This window comes from Cotesia glomerata, linkage group LG8 (genome assembly GCF_020080835.1).
Source record: "Cotesia glomerata isolate CgM1 linkage group LG8, MPM_Cglom_v2.3, whole genome shotgun sequence".
Classification (NCBI taxonomy): Eukaryota; Metazoa; Arthropoda; class Insecta; order Hymenoptera; family Braconidae; genus Cotesia; species Cotesia glomerata.
Genome location: NC_058165.1, coordinates 20,328,507 through 20,347,882, shown reverse-complemented (window position 1 = coordinate 20,347,882; position 19,376 = coordinate 20,328,507). Strand labels below are relative to the sequence as shown.

The 19,376-nt window shown below is 27.5% G+C and overlaps 1 protein-coding gene across 9 annotated transcripts in view; it reads left to right on the top strand.

The window, feature by feature from the left end:
* Positions 1-19,376, top strand: part of LOC123271074 (GATOR complex protein Iml1) — a 56,743-nt gene that overhangs the window by 18,973 nt on the left and 18,394 nt on the right. For 4 of the 9 annotated variants that reach the window (XM_044737304.1, XM_044737309.1, XM_044737306.1 and 1 more), the window contains 7 exons: positions 125-133; positions 599-816; positions 6,985-7,190; positions 7,974-8,148; positions 9,619-9,819; positions 10,210-10,305; positions 17,426-17,499. In XM_044737304.1, coding sequence (XP_044593239.1) covers positions 125-133; positions 599-816; positions 6,985-7,190; positions 7,974-8,148; positions 9,619-9,819; positions 10,210-10,305; positions 17,426-17,499 — 979 coding nt within the window. Of the gene's footprint in view, positions 1-124; positions 134-598; positions 817-6,984; positions 7,191-7,973; positions 8,149-9,618; positions 9,820-10,209; positions 10,306-17,425; positions 17,500-17,929; positions 18,004-19,376 lie in introns of all 9 variants that reach the window. The other 5 variants (XM_044737310.1, XM_044737305.1, XM_044737303.1 and 2 more) reach the window with 4 other exon arrangements.

Below are 19,376 nucleotides of genomic sequence, written 5' to 3'. Positions count from 1 at the left end.
GTTTTCAGCATTGCTAATAATTGAATTAATTTATTTTCATGCTATCATTCGTGTTGGGAACGCAACGCTGGGCATATAAATTTATAAATAAATAATAATAAATTATTTCGGATGTGTACGACAGCGATAATAGGTTAGCTATCACAAAATAAAAAATTAATTAATTAATTAAAATTGTAAATTATAGTTTTACGCTTTTTCTTTCTTAGTTTTATTATTTTATTTCAATCAAAAAAAACAAGTAACGTACACTGTTAATTTTTTAAAATTATTTAGACGCTTGCACGCTCGCTTTTGTAGTCGCTTCACCAAAGCTTATTTTTATTTATTTTTTTCACTCCATTAATTCTTTTCTTCTCCATTAATTTTCCGAGCACTTTCATCACGCATTTTATTAATCATCGGTGGTGTTTTTTTTATTTTTTATTTTTCAGCTTGTGTAGAATTAATTATTGCATTGGAAATAGCTTGGGAAATTTTTGCATTAAATTATTTAAAAAAAAAAAAAAATAAATTAATGCAAATTTGGTAGCGTAGAAAAAAAAATTAATTGTTAATTAGTAATTAATTTAATAAATAATTTTTTAAATAAAAATAGGGGTTGATTGGAAGTCTCTGACAATACCAGCGTGTCTGCCGATCACTACTGATTACTTTCCCGACAAGCGGAGCTTGCAAAATGATTACGTGGTCTCGGATTATAATTTGCTGCCTGATGATGTCAACGCTGATTTTGCGCAACAGCGGGCAATTTATAAAAAACCATTGACTACTGCTGAAGTTTTTAAAGAACTTGTTTCTCAGCGGTTAGCTCAGGTAATAATATTGGTATCAGGACTCTTGATACTTCGACAAAATATCCCCGACAAAATATCCTGGAGACAATATCTTCAAAATAAATATCCCCGAGACTAAATATCACTTCGATAAAATATTTGAATATATAATATTAATCTTTTTAAGATTAATAATGTCAAATAAACAAATACAAAATCCATGATTAAAGGGTACAACACGGTAACAATTTTTGTCTGGGGTTAGGGGTCATCCATAAATCCGAACAAAAACAGTTTCACTGTAAAAAAATCGCGCCAAGTCCACGTTCATAAGACTATTAAGAAAAAAAAATTTGTTTTTTTCTTTACAAAAATATATAAAATAAAAAAATTAAAAAATCCAAGTAACCGATATGATTGTTTATGATTTTCGGAAATTAAAAAAAATTTTGTTATAAATTTAAAAATTAAGAAAAAAATTTTGGAACGTACTTGGTGTGCGTCATTGTGTATTTCAATTTTTTCAAATTTTGCAACCGCGCACACTAAATACGTTCTAAACTTTTTTTTTAATTTTTAAATTTGTAACAAAATTTTTTTTAATTTCCGAAAATCATATACAATCATATCGGTTACTTGGATTTTTTAATTTTTTTATTTTATATATTTTTGTAAAGAAAAAAACAAATTTTTTTTTCTTAATAGTCTTATGAACGTGGACTTGGCGCGATTTTTTTACAGTGAAACTGTTTTTGTTCGGATTTTAGTATTTTTTGTAATTATAATAAAAATTTACAATTGGTACCAACTTAATTAAATCTCGCGTTGGTTGCATTTTTTATAGCAAACTATCCCCTTGAAACTACAGTTTATGGAAAAATAATTCCAGCGCACCCTGGCGGGTGTAGATGCAAGCTGTGAAATATCTATTTTTAACTGTAGTTTCCCATCTAATGAAGGATTAATATGCATTCTCGAATTATTTAGTCTGTGGCAGATCACTTTGCCCATCGAAAAAAAAGTCAGGATCGAAATTTTTGCGTTGCTATAGTTTATGCTGATTAAATTTAATAATCCACAGATTCGGTAGAATCTGGCGCCAAGTTCCGTTCAAATCCGTTGTAAACGGAGCGCCAGACTACCGACTGTGTTTACTGTAAGCAGAACGATTTTTTGAGATTTTTTTGAAATTTTATTTAATTCTACGGTACTTTTTTTATCCAATTTGTTTATCATAACAGTAATTCATAATTTACTTCACCGTATTAATTAATTATATTCACTTATAACAATTTATTTACTTGAAATTATTAAATTTTATCAGCACATACTATAGCTCGCTCACAAATTTCGATCCTGACTTTTTTTTTATGGAGAAAGGTCAGCGCCACAGACTAGATAAAATAAAAATGTGTAGTAATCCTCCTGTAGATAAGCAACTACAGTTAAAAAAAGTAATTCACTGCTTACATTTACGGCCGCCAGAGTGCACTGGAATTACATCTACATAAACTGTAGCTTCAAGGGGATAGTTTGCAGTAAAAAATGCAGTCAACACGAGATTTAAGTTGGTACCGATTGTAAATTTTCATTATAATTACAAAAATAAATCAGGCTAAAACAGTTTCACTGTAAAGTCGCGCCAAGTCCTCGTTCATAAGACTATTAGGAAAAAATTTTTTTTTCTTAAAGATACAAAATAAAAAAATAAAAATCCAAGTAACCGATATGATTGTTTTGATTTTCGGAAATTAAAAAATTTTATTGTAAATTTAAAAAAAAAATTTTAGAACGTACTTGGTGTGAGTCATTGTCTATTTCAATTTTTTTAAAGTCCTAGTGAATAGATTTTACGAATTTCATTAAAAGTAAAATATTTTGCAACCACGCACACTAAATACGTTCTAAAATTTTTTTTTTAATTTTTAAATTTACAATAAAATTTTTTTAATTTCGAAAATCAAAACAATCATATCGGTTACTTGATTTTTAATTTTTATTTTGTATCTTTTTTTAAAGAAAAAAAAAAATTTTTTTTTCCTAATAGTCTTATGAACGTGGACTTGGCGCGACTTTTTTACAGTGAAACTGTTTTTGTTCGGATTTCAAGTAGATTAATTGTTATAAGTGAATATAATTAATTAATAACAGTCAAATAAAGTATGAATTACTGTTATAATATACAATTTAGGAAAAAAAAGTACCGTAGAATTAAATAAAATTTTGCAACCTCAAAATACCGTTCTGCTTACAGTAAACACAGTCGGTAGTCTGGCGCTCCGTTTACAGCAGATTCGAACGGAACTTGGCGCCAGATTCTACCGAATCTGTGGATTACGTCACACCTTAAGGGGGGGGGGGTATCAGCAGAATGTGACATTATATGACAAGGGGCAGGGGGGGGTCAAAAGCTTTGTGACGTCACATGTTAAAATTCGAATTATTCAAACGTGAAACTTACAGTGCGCGTCATTGATTCGTACCGGTTGAAAATTTCATGGTAAAATTGAAAAATCAAAATTTCGACATCCGTAAATAACAAAATCAATAAAAGGAAAATCTTTATAAGCATCAATTTAAACAAAATTGAAAAAATAATTCACTTTAAAAAATACACGGTGAGAAATTTCCATTATTTTTTATTCTGCATGGATTTTAGATATTACAATGGTGCATATTACTAGTGAACCTTATTGACTCAGAATAAAATTTTACAATGGCCCATAGTAATTTCCGAAACAAATGAAATCAGACATAGTAAATGGTAAAAATTGAAATGTACCATAGTAAAATGAAATATGCAATAATTTAAATTTCCGAATGTACTATAGCAAAAAAAATAAGAAAACGTTTGTAAAAAATAAAAAATTTTAGAGTAAAAAATATTTTTAGCAATCAAAAAAAAATATCAAACCAAACAAGATTTTTTTTGTTTGCAATAATTTTTTAAAATATAGTTTTTTTTATTTTTTTTTTCATTTTTAACAATGAACGTAGGATTTATTTTGGCAGTTAATTTTATTATGAATAATTATAAACACAATATATAACTTTTAAATAATTTTTTATTATTATTAGAAGTGTCGGTTGCAGGTTAACCATCAAATGTTTGTTTTCATTTTAATTTTTCACGGTAAATTATTAAATATATTTTTTTTTTAGAATATTTTATTAGGGGATATTTATTTTTTCCGGGATATTTTGTGGAGGTATCAAGAATCATAGAACCATAATATTTACTTATTTTCAATTTTTAATTGCACGACTCACGATGCGAAGCATCAGAGAGTACTTTACGATCGAAAAATTTTTTTCGCCTCATTTCGACAACTAAGGTAAAAGCCCCAATATATGATCATATACTGGTACATGATCATATATTGGGGCTTTTGCCTTATTTTTATTATTATAGTCTTGTTAGTTCACGAAATCAAGATATTTTGCATACTATTGTTAAGAGAATTTGATGGAGATTAATTTAAACTTTTTCAAAAATTGATTTAGTGCAATAGAAACGGAAAAAAACATCAAAATAGGTCAAAAAATTTTCCTGCCCGTCATGTATGAAACTTCGGAAACACTTTAACTTGCAAAAAAATGCATTAATTCAGTAAAATTTTTTTAAAAAAAATTCTTTGGAAAAATTGTAGGTCACCGAATGCGAATGGCTACACGGAGAGAATTTAATGGTAAATACAACTATCCGAGTATTGTAAAAACAGGCTTCTTAGTATGAATGATTGCAAGAACTATCCAAATTGTTAACTGAACCATCCAGATAGTTACATTTACCATCTGGATAATAATTATTACCATCTGGCTGGTAACTTAAAGATGGTAAACTTAATCATAATATATTTTAACCGCTAAAATCATGTTGATTGTAAATTCTACAATCATGATGGTAATTATTACCATCGCAGCTAGTAATATGATTAGTCACTATGTGACTACCGTGACTTGTAAATTATAAATAAACAAAAATTTCGCTTTATTAAATAATGACTTTTGTTAAATTGCACTGTACTTTCTTAAATATTGACATTTTTAAAGATATAAGCATATATTTTATATATTTATATATAATATATATAAATATATAAAATCTATGAAAAATTGATGTGGGTACTCAAATGAAAGGTCTCGACGAGTGTAATGTCTGGGTGAATTTATATCTTTCAAAATGTCAATAGTTTACAAAATACAAGATCATTACTAAATTATTGATATTTTTAAAGATGTAAGCTCATCCTGATGTCACACTCATCAAGAGCTTTCATTTGAGTACCCACATGCATTTTTGATATATTTTTTATGTATACATATATATAATATATATAAATATATGAAATATATGAAAAATTGATGTGGGTACTCAAATGAAAGGTCTCGATGAGTGTAATGTCTGGGTGAATTTATATCTTTAAAAATGTCAATAGTTTACAAAATACAAGATCATTACTAAATTATTGACATTTTTTAATATGTAAGCTCATCCTGATATCACACTTACCAAGAGCTTTCATTTGAGTACCCACATGCATTTTGATATATTTTTAATGTATACATATATATAATATATATATAAATATATAAAAGATATGAAAAATTGATGTGGGTACTCAAATGAAAGGTCTCGACGAGTGTAATGTCTGGGTGAATTTATATCTTTCAAAATGTCAATAGTTTACAAAATACAAGATCATTACTAAATTATTGATATTTTTAAAGATGTTAGCTCATCCTGATGTCACACTCACCAAGAGCTTTCATTTGAGTACCCACATGCATTTTGATATATTTTTGATATATACATATATATAATATATATAAATATATGTAATATATGAAAAATTGATGTGGGTACTCAAATAAAAGGTCTCGATGAGTGTAATGTCGGAGTGAGCTTATATCTTTAAAAATATCAATAGTTTACAAAATACAAGATCATTACTAAATTATTGATATTTTTAAAGATGTAAGCTCATCCTGATGCCACACTCATCAAGAGCTTTCATTTGAGTACACACATGCATTTTTGATATATTTTTGATATATACATATATATAATATATATGAAATACATGAAAAATTGATGTGGGTACTCAAATAAAAGGTCTCGATGAGTGTAATGTCGGAGTGAGCTTATATCTTTAAAAATGTCAATAGTTGACAAGATACCAATGTCAGTTCTTAATTATTGACATTTTTTAATATATAAGCTTATCCTGATGTCACACTCATCAAGAGCTTTCATTTGAGTACCCACATGCATTTTGATATATTTTTCATTTATACATATATATAATATGTATATATAAATATATAAAAGATGTGAAAAATTGATGTGGGTACTCAAATGAAAGGTCTCGATGAGTGTAATGTCTGGATGAGCTTATATCTTTAAAAATGTCAATAGTTAATAAGATAAAAGGTCATTTCTTAATTATGTGTCTAGAAATGGAGCACTTTCGAATGCAGCCTAAATACTCATCATGATAAATTGACTATCGATGAGAATGATATGAAACCTTGAAAAGGCGAAAATTCAAGTCAAAACTTTTGCAATGACCCTAAATTTCACAAAAAAAAACCGATTTTATCATATGACTATCCTGGAGACAAAATTTTTGTTATTCTCTTAATAATATAGATATACTTTTTTCAATACTCACTCTTATGTCAAACATTAGGATGTTATTATATTCTGACTCTAAAATCGAAAAAATTTAGTTTTTTATACTTCCTGTTTATTTTTTTTATGATTGCAATCATGATGATTTTAACTATCTCCGATGATAAAAGTTACCATCTAGATGATAAACCGTATCATCATAATTGTGGGAATTAATATATACTGATTGTACTCATTACAATCGCCGGATAGTTGCATTTATCATCTTAACTTTGTAAAAGTTAATAACCATACTGTTAACATAAAATTCTCTCCGTGTAGGCAATTCAGTGTCGTTTATGTACAATTAATAAAATAAAACAAAAACGAGAAGACTATATATCCATATTTATTGTGTACATTTATCCCACTAGAGGCGCGTACGCATTATCGTGCTACTTTAGCTGTTTTATATATTTTTTTCTCATTTTTTATTTTATTAATATTTCATAATTAAATGAGCATTATGAGTCGTGCACTTTTGGATTTTCCAAACTTTTTTTACTTGTTATTATTAATAAAAATTTTTTACAGGGATTTCAGTTAATAATTCTACCAACAAAAAATAAAAATCAATTAACCAAGCAGGATATCGGAATCAAAAGCCACATAAGTTCGGTAATGCGTGGCCGACAAACTGATTCAGAGCCTAAAGAAGAATATTTATTAAGTATAGGTAGAATATTTCATAAAATATCATTGTGTGGTAATTGTATTACTGTCACAAGATATCGACCAAGGTAGTTCTTTTTTTGGTGTATTTTTAGGTAGATTTCATAGAAAACAATTTCCTCATGTCGGAATTTACTCAGATTTTTCTTACGAGAAAATTACGAACCATATTAAAGCAAATTTTTAAGGGAGTTGGGAAAGAACGGATAGGGGAAAGGGGGGGACCTACTCAGTGGGAATTTTTCCGTAATTGAAAAAATAATCAGACAGCCCAGACTGGGAATCGAACCCAGATCTCTCGGGTTTTTAATTACGATAAATTATGATAAATTACGAGATATTACGATATCTCTTAAGGGGGGGGGGGTAAAGTTAATTCGTACAAAAAATGCATATTTTTGTGATTTTTTTTGCGACGACGCAGTTAAAATCTCTCTGTTAAAACTAATGGTACAGTAAAATTTGACATTCACAGAATATTATAAAAAATTTTCACGAAGAAATATTAAAAAATACAGCAATGGCAGCAATTATTCGGACGCGTCTCGGAACAAAAGTAGAATTGCGGTGCCCCTTATAACTGAGTGCTGGATCATCTGAAATCAAAAAATAAAAATTCATTTGTTAGTTAATAGTTTTCCCCAGATAACGCTGGGAGGGTTTTTCGAAATTTCTATTTTTCACTTTTTTGGAACACCTTGAATGGAAAAACGCGATTTTCACGAAGAGAAATCGGCTAATTATAATTTGAGCCTTCATTCTATGAAATCTACCTTTCATTTCGAGTGTGGCCGAATGGCTTTTTTTTTTTCTATTAATTCTCTTTATTTTCTAATAATTTATAATTCTAGGCATCCATATCCGCCGTTTAATATTCATTATCGTTATCGTTTTCATGCACCGCATCATGATACCTACGAAGTATCCTGGGTGTCGTTTACTACAGAAAAACTTGAGAATTATAATTGGAATTATTTAGATCACTATATTTGTACGCGTGGAGACACTGACTTTTCTTTGGTTGAGGTAAATTATTTTTATATTTATTTTAAAACTTAAAAGTCTTTTGCGGTGCCGTATTATAGATTCTGGTAAGATCTTTCTGGAAGCGAGAGCGGTAGGCCACCTAGCAGTGAAACCAAAAACTAACTTTAAATAAATTTTATTTGACATGAAACGTTTAACATTTTTTATCTAAACAGTAAAATTTAGAAATTTTAAGAAATATTATTCATCATTTCAATACTTTAAATGTAAAAAATTTTTTTTTTCAAGTTGATTGTTGTAGAAAGCTCTAAAAACATTACAAAGTAACATATTTTCATGGTACAATCAAAGAAAAAAAAATAGTTGATTTTTTTACGGCGCCCCATTATAGATTCTGGTAAGATTTTTCTGGAAGCGAGAGTGGTAGGCCACCTAGAGGCGAAACCAAAAACTTACTTTAAAAAAATTTTATTTGATATAAAATTTCTAACATTTCTCATCTAAATAGTAAATTGTTGAATTTTATATAAAAATTCAGAGGTGGAATTTACAAGAAATATTTTTCTTTAATATATTGTCAACCATTTTAATATTTTAAATGTCAAAGAATTTCTTCATCAAGCTAATTGTTGTAGAAAACTCTCAAAACTTTAAAAAGTAACACATTTGCATAGTTAAAAAAAATAGTCAATTTTTTGCGGCACCGTAATATATACTCTGGTAAAATTTTTCTGTAAGCGAGAGCCGTAGGCTACCTAGCGGTGAAACCAAGAACTAACTTCTAAAAAAATCTTATTAAACATAAAATTCCCAATATTTTTCATCTAAATAGTAAATTGTAGAATTTTTAAGAAAGATTATTTATCATTTCAATACTTTGAATGTAAAAAAAATTTTTTTTTTCAAGCTAATTGTTGTGGAAAGCTCTCAAAACATAAAAAAGTATCATATTTTCATAGCACACTCAAAGAAAAAAAAATAATCGGTTTTTTACGACTCTATTATATATTCTGGTAAGATTTTTCTGCAAGCGAGAGCCGTAGTCCATCTAGCGGCAAAACCAAGAACTAATTTTTAAAAAAATTTTATTTGACAGTAAATTTCCAACATTTCTCATCTAAATAGTAAATTGTAAAATTTTATATGAAAATTCAGAGGTGGAGTTTACAAGACATATTTTTCTTTAATATATTGTCAAACATTTTAATACTCTAATTGCAATAAAATTTTTTTAACAAGCTAATCGTTGTAGAAAGCTCTCAAAACATCAAAAAGTAACCTATTTTCATAGTTAAAAAAAAAATAGTCAATTTTTTGCGGCACCGTGATATATACTCAGATAAAATTTTTCTGTAAGCGAGAGCCGTAGGCCACCTAGCGGTGAAACCAAGAATTAACTTATAAAAAATCTTATTTCCCATAAAACGTCCAATATTTTTTATCTAAATAGTAAATTGTAACATTTTTTAATTGTTAAATTTCCAATTTTAATTGTTAAAATAATTTTAGGCACTAAAATACTGGAGATTTCGCATGTTTCTACTCCCTTCGACAAACGCAGCCACAAAAAAAATCCTCGAGGGTTCAACTTGCTGTGATATTTACACACCTCTAAGCCCCTCAGAGCAATCTCAACTCATGGACGGATTTCTCCGTTTTATTGAAGGATGGTTGAATAAAATCCGACGTCCTATTCCCAATAAAAACTGGGTAACTATCACCAATCACAAGACCTAAATTTTTTATTTTCAACCCTCGAAATTACAATCACGATTTATAATTTTATTTCAATGCAACTGTTAATCGAATTTTTTCCACAGATATAAATGATTCACATGTCGAAAGTACAAAAACGCATGATTAAATTTAATAGCTCCGAGTTGTCCAATGTCGCACGCTAGTTTTTAAAAATTAATTGCTTTTTTTTTTTTACAGTAGATTATTTAAAAAATATTTTTTAGGAGTTAAATAATTATTAATTATTAATTAAAAATTATTATTAATATTTAATTTGATAGAGTTGAAAAAAAAAAACCGATCTAAGTTTAATCACAAATAATAACGAGTTGGGCCCGAAGTGTTGAGCATGATATGTTTCAGAGCCCAACAGCTTTAGGTGCAGTACTACAAAGAGACCCTGGGTCACATTTGACCAGGCGTAGGCACAGCACGAGCCTGATATTCCTCACTAACCAGGTACTACTTTCACGCCCCGACATTAAAAACTCCAACCTTCCGTGTAAAAAAAACTTGTCCTAAAAAAGTCATAAGCTTAGGATCCTAAATGTAACACAATTTAGGACATTTTCATCACGAAATAATGACATCAAACTGAAATAAAATTTAGATATTAGAAACATATTGTCGTTATTACTCAGAGAAAAAATATTGTAAAAAATACTTTTATGACAGTTTTAGGAAACTTTTATAACAATTTTGTGAAAGTTTAAGGACACTTTTATGACAATTTTAAGATACTTTTATAACACTTTTATGGCAATTTTAGGACATTTTTATGAAAATTTAAGGACCCTTTGATGACAATTTTAGGATAATTTTATGACATTTTTAGGATCCTTTTATGGCAACTTAGGACATTTTTATGAAAATTTAGGGACACTTTGATGACAATTTTAGGATACTTTTATGACAATTTTAGGATCTTTTTATGGCAATTTAAAGACAATTTTAGAATTCCTTTATGATAATTTTAGGACATTTTATTTACAACTTTAAGATATTTTTATGACAATTTTAGGACACTTATAACAATTTAGAATGCTTTTATGACAATTTTAGGAAACTTTTATAACAATTTTAAGATACTTTTATAACACTTTTATGGCAATTTTAGGACATTTTTATGAAAATTTAAGGACCCTTTGATGACAATTTTAGGATAATTTTATGACATTTTTAGGATCCTTTTATGGCAACTTAGGACATTTTTATGAAAATTTAGGGACACTTTGATGACAATTTTAGGATACTTTTATGACAATTTTAGGATCTTTTTATGGCAATTTAAAGACAATTTTAGAATTCCTTTATGATAATTTTAGGACGTTTTATTTACAACTTTAAGATATTTTTATGACAATTTTATAACAATTTAGAATGCTTTTATGACAATTTTAAGACAATTTTGTTAAAATTTAAGGACATTTTTATGACAATTTTAAGACACTTTTATAACACATTTACGACTATTTTAGGACGTTTTTATGAAAATTTAAGGACCCTTTGATGACAATTTTAGGATCCTTTTATGGCAACTTAGGACAATTTAAAGACATTTTTATGAAAATTTAGGGACACTTTGATGACAATTTTAGGATCTTTTTATGGCAATTTAAAGACAATTTTAGAACTCCTTTATGATAATTTTAGGACATTTTATTGACAACTTTAAGATATTTTTATGACAATTTTAGGACACTTTTATAACAATTTAGAATGCTTTTATGACAATTTTACGACAATTTTGTGAAAATTTAAGGACATTTTTATGACAATTTTAGGATACTTTCATGACACTTTAGGACAAAAGTAGGGGAGAGGTGTTGCAATTGTAACAAAAATTTTTATTTTTTTTATTCCATTTGTTTTTTTTAAGATAGTAAACTTAAAAACTGTCAGAAAGTTAGTTTATAGTATCTTTTATGTGACTGACTTAGTTAATTCGTAAAAAGTCAATGTTAACTTATTAAAAAATTAATTAATTTAACTAAAGTCAGGGACCAAGATGGCGGCGCGCATGGGTTGCAATTGTAACAGTGCAGGGGCAATTGTAACACGGAACGAAATAGATATTTTTCATCAAATTGCTTTTATTATACAGTCTTAATACGTACTATTATACTTCATTAACTCTTAAAGTCAAGTATTTAAACTTATAGTACATCATATATTTGGATCTTTAATATAAATTATTAAACATTTACAAAACTACACAAACTACACTATCCCAGAGTAGATTTGTGGCGCATCCAGTTTGCGCAGATTCTATACACGACTCTGAGTGTTACAATTGCTACTCGTTCTAGTGTTACAATTGACGCTCACGCTGATCAGTTAATAAAAATCTAATTACAATAACAAAAATCAGTAAATTGATATGAAATTCGATTTTACAATACTCTTGACATGTCTCTTAAAGTATTAATACAAGTCTCACATCATAACATTAGAAAACAAATTTGTTATTTAAAAAATTGTGAAGCGTACAAAAAAAAGTTTTCACGCGTATTTTCAACAATTCTCAATATTTTTATATCGGATCAAGATTAATACGGCTTTATCATACGAACATCCAAAAAATTCAGAAACTTAAATACTATAAGAACATTGTACATTGCACTTGTCAGACCCAACCCGTGCAAAAAAAAATTTGTTTCATTATAAATTTCATTGTGAATTTGATAATGAAATTCAGATTTTGAAACAAATATGAGTTTGATAATGAATTATTTTATTTATTTATTTATTTATGATTTAATGCCAAGGCAATGGCCAAATGGCAAAGTATACATTTCAATTTTATTAAAGTACACGTAATGAGCAATAAAGATATAATTATATTGTTTTACAATTTCATTTAGAATATTTTTCTGACAGTGGTTTAATATTAAAAATTTGAAAAATGAAAACTTTAGTATGTAATATACTCAACAAATCTTTACAAGAATAATTTATGTAGATAGACGAAATAATTTAATTTGTATATATGATTAATTTGTTGTTTAAGACTGATAGCAGGTAGATTTCTTGATAGCAAACACAAAAGAAAATAGTTTTTTAGTAAGTAAGTTGATCCAAAAATTAAACTGAGCTAGGTAATTTGTGAGACGTTCATGGTTGGCCTTCTCGTTCCTTGTGAAGAAAAAATTCATAGGAACTGGTCTTGAAAGTATCAAGACTCAGTAAGTTAGTTATTTCAATTGGTAATTCCCTCCAAAGTCGGATAGCGGATACCACAAAAGAGTGTTCATAGACTAAGCTGGTGAAGTTTGGGATTTTGAAATTATTGTTATATTTGGCGGCTATTCTTTCAGATCTTCTGATATCTGGGGGTTCATCCACAAAGAGATTTCTTAAGTATTTAGGTGCACCAGTTTTGAGGAGTTTATATAAAAAACAAGCCAGATAGTAACGTCTTTTAGATTTGATCGTTAACCAATTTAGTGATTGTCTATATGGAGTAATATGCTCGTCACGCCTTAAATTAGCTATAAAAATCCTCTAATTTTATATTGCAGCTGAATCTAACAGCTAACCAACAGCTGAAATCTAATAATTTAATGGGTTATTTTTAAAAACTTACTTGTCACTTTAAACAAGTGATAAGTACATTATAAAAATCGTATATTTCCAGCTTTGAAGAAGATTCAAAATTGTTGAATCTAAAGAAATTAAGACAACGAAGAGGAGTAATTCATGATGAATTTGATGATAATAAATCTATTTAAAAAAAAATTATTTGTGACTCTTATGTAAGCGTTAACAAGATTTAAAATTTATTTTTAAAAATATATATCTATTGTTTACAGTTCGTTGTTTGTGCTATTACAAAAGAAAATTTATTTATTGAATAATTTAAAAAAGAAATAAACTAAAAAATATATTTCATTCTGCATTATTAAATTAAGTTTATTTATTTATTTATTTATTTATGATAATTATTTATGATTTATAATAAACTTATTATGAATCAAGTATTAAGGTAAGATCAAATTAATATAAAATTTATAACCTTTTTATGATAAATTTATTATGAATCAAGTATTAATTTTATATGGTTCCATGATTTTTGTTGATTACTGTTAAATTAGTAATACATTTCCTCTAAGTTAAATAAAATAGTTTTTTTTTTTTTTTTTTTTTTTGAAATTTCGGGGGTAAAAACAAAAAATACAATTATAAAATAAAACATATTTATCTTATAATTAATTCAATATGACTCTCGTACTAAATTGATAATCATTATCATCAAATTCATCATGAATTACTCCTCTTCGTTGTCTTAATTTCTTTAGATTCAACAATTTTGAATCTTCTTCAAAGCTGGAAATATACGATTTTTATAATGTACTTATCACTTGTTTAAAGTGACAAGTAAGTTTTTAAAAATAACCCATTAAATTATTAGATTTCAGCTGTTGGTTAGCTGTTAGATTCAGCTGCAATAGAAAATTAGAGGATTTTTATAGCTAATTCATTATCAAACTCATATTTGTTTCAAAATCTGAATTTCATTATCAAATTCACAATGAAATTCATAACGAAACAAATTTTTTTTTGCACGGGAAGCTTGAGTTTGCGTCAGTTGTATGGTCACCAGCATATAAGACTCATATAAACAATATAGAAAGAGTACAACGAAAATTTGTCAAATTCTTTTCATTCAAAAAGCACGGTATTTATCCAGCTAGAGGTTTCGACTATCTTGCCATGTGTGTCGACGCAAATCTTTTAACTTTGGAAGAGAGAAGGACTTGCACTTCCATACTCCTTATAACTAGTATTCTAAGTAATAAAATTGAATGCCCTAGATTTCTGGAACTTTTTCCTATATTGATACCTCAGAGATTATTACGCTCTGATATGCCTTTCTATCCACCACGTCTGAGGAACAATTTTTCTCTCTCAATACCTATCATAAGACTTATCAGAGCTTGTAACAACATAGTCCAACAATGTAGTGAACTTGACTTACTTGACTTCTCATCGCCTATTTCTGCCAATATACTGGCATCTATTATTGTAAGAACTAGACAAACAGATAACCGTACTCCAGCATCTTCATCTTCAGCTTCTTTTGCTTACTAATTTCACCAAATTACCAGATACCAACCCGTGTAAAAAAAAATTGTCCCAAAAATGTCCCAAGCGTGGGACATCCAAACGTGACACAATTTGGGACATTTTTGGGACAACTCAAAAAAAAATTAAAAATTTAAAAATAGTGCGTTTAAGTAATTTTTCGTCGATTTTAGGTATTTTTTTGAAGATTTTCAGAAGACTTCACAATTTCATGACAATTTTACTACAATTTTAAATGGTTTTTAAATGATTTTGAAGAAGATAATTTATTTTTGCACAGCTGTAGATTTGTCTAGAAACTAATGGATGAAACATTTATTGAACATTTTTGGGACAATTTTAGGACAATTTGAGGACATTGTCGGAACATTTTTTTAATATTTTTAGGACAATTTTGAACGTTTTTCAAATAATTAAAAAAAAAAAACAATTTATTTTTGCACGGTTGTAGATTTGTCCTAAAATTAATTGATGAAAAATTTTAGGACATTTTTGGGACAACTTTAGGACATTTTTGGGACAACTTTAGGACATTTTTGGGACAATTCTGTAATGTTTCTACAACAAACTTTGAACATTTTTAGAACTATTTCACGACACTTTTGACCGATTTCAAGAAAGATAATTTATTTTTGCACGCTTGTAGATTTGTACTAAAATTAATAGATGAAAAATTTTAGGACATTTTTGGGACAACTTTAGGACATTTTTGGGACAATTTTAGGACATTTTTGGGACAAATTTAGGACAATTGTAGGAAATTTTCGGAACATTTTTTAAATATTTTTTCAAAAGTGTCGTGAAATAGTTCTAAAAATTTTCAAAGTTTGTTGTAGAAACATTACAGAATTGTCCCAAAAATGTCCTAAAATTGTTCCAAAAATGTCCTAAAGTTGTCCCAAAAATGTCCTAAAGTTGTCCCAAAATGTCCTAAAGTTGTCCCAAAAATGTCCTCAAGTTGTCCCAAAAATGTCCTAAAATTTTTCATCTATTAATTTTAGGACAAATCTACAACCGTGCAAAAATAAATTGTTTTTTTTTTTAATTATTTGAAAAACGTTCAAAATTGTCCTAAAAATATTAAAAAAATGTCCTAAAATTGTCCTAAAATTGTCCCAAAAATGTCCTAAAATTGTCCCAAAAATGTTCAATAAATGTTTCATCCATTAATTTCTAGACAAATCTACAGCTGTGCAAAAATAAATTATCTTCTTCAAAATCATTTAAAAACCGTTTAAAATTGTAGTAAAATTGTCATGAAATTGTGAAGTCTTCTGAAAATCTTCAAAAAAATACCTAAAATCGACGAAAAATTACTTAAACGCACTATTTTAAAATTTTTAATTTTTTTTAAGATGTCCCAAAAATGTCCCAAATTGTGTCACGTTTGGATGTCCCACGCTTGGGACATTTTTGGGACAGTTTTTTTTTACACGGGAAGTCCTTGTAAATATTGTATAATGAAAATATAAATATTAACTACCCTAACACTATTTTGAAGCTATATTATGAATTATATATTGTTAAAAATGAATTTAAGAACTATTTGTTACAATTACATATAACTATTATATGCCTAATTAGGATTAATTATTGTTATCTTAATACTAAGACGTATATAATATTGTAACACCGAAAAACTTTAACTCTATTTTCATATAATTCTTTTCTTTTTATATAAATACAAAATGCTATTATATTTAACATTATTATTTTGGCTACATGCGCCCCTCACATTTACGTCAATGTAACTCTCTGTAACCTTACAATTGGCCCTATAGGGCTGTTAGGTTTATAAATAAAGAAATAATAATAATAACTGAAACTTCGATCTAATCAATAAATTACTATTTTGAAGAAGTTAATAAAAGAATAATAATAATTTTTAGTTTTTTTAATAGTTTTCTATTGAGTGTTACAATTGCAGCACTTCTCCCCTATCATATATTTGACATACAAGTATTTAAAAATTGTCATAAAAGAACCTTTAAATTGTCGTAAAAGTGTCCTTAAATTTTCACAAAAAAGTCCTAAAAGTTTCGTAAAATTGTCCGAAAAATATCCTAAGATCGTCATTAAAGTATCATAAAAGTATCCCAAAATTGACTGCATTTCAGTTCTGCGTCATAAATTTGTCATAAAAATTTCCTTAATTATGTCACGTTTAAGAATCTAAGCTTATGACTTTTTTAGGACAAGTTTTTTCTACACAGGCTGTCTTGTAAAAAAAATTCACTCATTAATTGTCGATAAGTATCAATATAATTAATAAATATTTTAAATATATTTTCATACATTTTATTCAGAAACAGAAAAAGCACGTATCAGGCTTTTTTTTTGTCAAAATAATTGTGTTTAGTTACTCAAACGCTTTTGTCTGCACCCAGCTAACAATTTCTCAAGTTTACATTCGTTAACAGCTGCAATTATATATTATTTTTTTAAAAATGACCTATTTTTTATCATACCAAGAAAACTGGTTGCTCATTTACAGACAAGTCTTGTTGGGAGCTCACCATTTAGAGAACGTGTTGGCAGTAATAGATTACCCGAAAAACCACGACCAAGGTTTGATAATTAATCACCAATTTATTAAAATGCAAATTGATTAATTAATTATTAATTAATTAATTAATAATCAACTCTTACTATGAGGCTTTGGATGCATTTTAAATTTTCAGCGCTCGATTATTTTATTATTTGGTGATTGCTTTTAATTCCAATATTATTTTTTTTGGGAATGTATTCACTGCTTTGTTTATTTTTTATTTGTTTAGGACCATTAGATGTTTTTCATTCAAGGATATTCTTCAGCAGTTTCTTACTTTTTAATATTTAAATAATTTTATTAAAATTAATTTACTAAAAAGTAGGAGACGTATAAAAGAATATCCTGTTTAATTATAATTTATTAATGCTAATTCACCACTCCTTATATTTTATTTTTAAAATAATTATTGCTAGTGCTAGTAGAAGTTATTAGTTATCTCTTGTACAGGACAAGCATGTAGTGAATTCTTCTATTGTACGCACGAATTATGACTCACGTCGAAATACGGCTTATGACATAAGGTTTGTCTCTTACACTTTTCTTTATTTAGGTAAATATTTACAAGTGGGGTCAACTTTTCAATAAATAATAGTTTAAAAAAACTAAAAACACGCTTTTTATAGAAAACCAAACTAAAAAATAGAAAATAAATTTAAATTAAGAATAGTGTTAAAAATTTCAATAAATATAAATTAATAATAGTGTAAATAAAAAAAATGTATTTTATTTTAAAAAAAGCGTGAGGTGCATGGTGTCAATAGTTATAAATATTTTATTGACAGATATGAGTAGAGTGATTATCATTTTGATAATATCTTAAAAAGCACCCCACGCTTTTTTAAAATAAAATACATTTTTTATTTACACTATTATTAATTTATATTTATTGAAATTTTTAACACTATTCTTAATTTAAATTTATTTTCTATTTTTAGTTTGGTTTTCTATAAAAGCGTGTTTTTAGTTTTTAAACTATTATTTATTTTTACTTTTAGTTTGGTTTATTTATAAAAGCGTGATTTTTTAGTTTTTAAACTATTATTTGTTAATTATCAAAAATATTTAGGCGCGCAAATTACCCACGGAGAGTTACATACTGACATACTGACATACTGACATACAAGTGAAGCTAATAAAAAATAATTATTTATAAATATTATAAATACGGGGAATCAGAGTTCGATTTCGGAGAGGGAGCCTGAGAAACGGCTACCAGAACCAAGGAAGGCCGCAGGCGCGCAGATTACCCACGGAGAGTTACTGACAAACTGACATACGAACTGACAAACAAACTGACATACAAGTGAAGCTAATATAAAGCGTGTAAAAAATAGTGTTCTATGAAACTTCTATCAGACTTTTGAGCTTCCCATACAAAAAAAATTTTGGTTCATGATGAATTTCCGGATGAACTTCAGATTGTGAAACAAATATGAATTTCATGATAAATTTCATCTTGAATTTCAGATGAAGTTCATGATGAATTTCATCGTAAATTCCAGCTGAATTTCATGATGAATTTGAAACAAATCGTCTATGAAACTTAATTTTTTTAATATGTAAAAAAATATTCGCAGTCAATTATATTGAAATTTTTAGTTTTATTTATACTGACTCAACATTTACGATTCTATAACTTCTATTTAGATTAATTTTTTGAAGAGGAAGAACACAATATGAAAAATAATATTTCGAAATTCATCACGAATTTCAGGGCGAATTCCAGCTGAATTTCATGATGAATTTGAAAGAAATCATATGTACAATTTAATTTTTCTAATATATAAAAAAATATTCGGAGTCAATTACATTGGAATTATTAGTTTTATTTATACTGACAAAATTTATGATTCTATAACTTCTATTTGGATAAATTTTTTGGAGTAAAAGAACA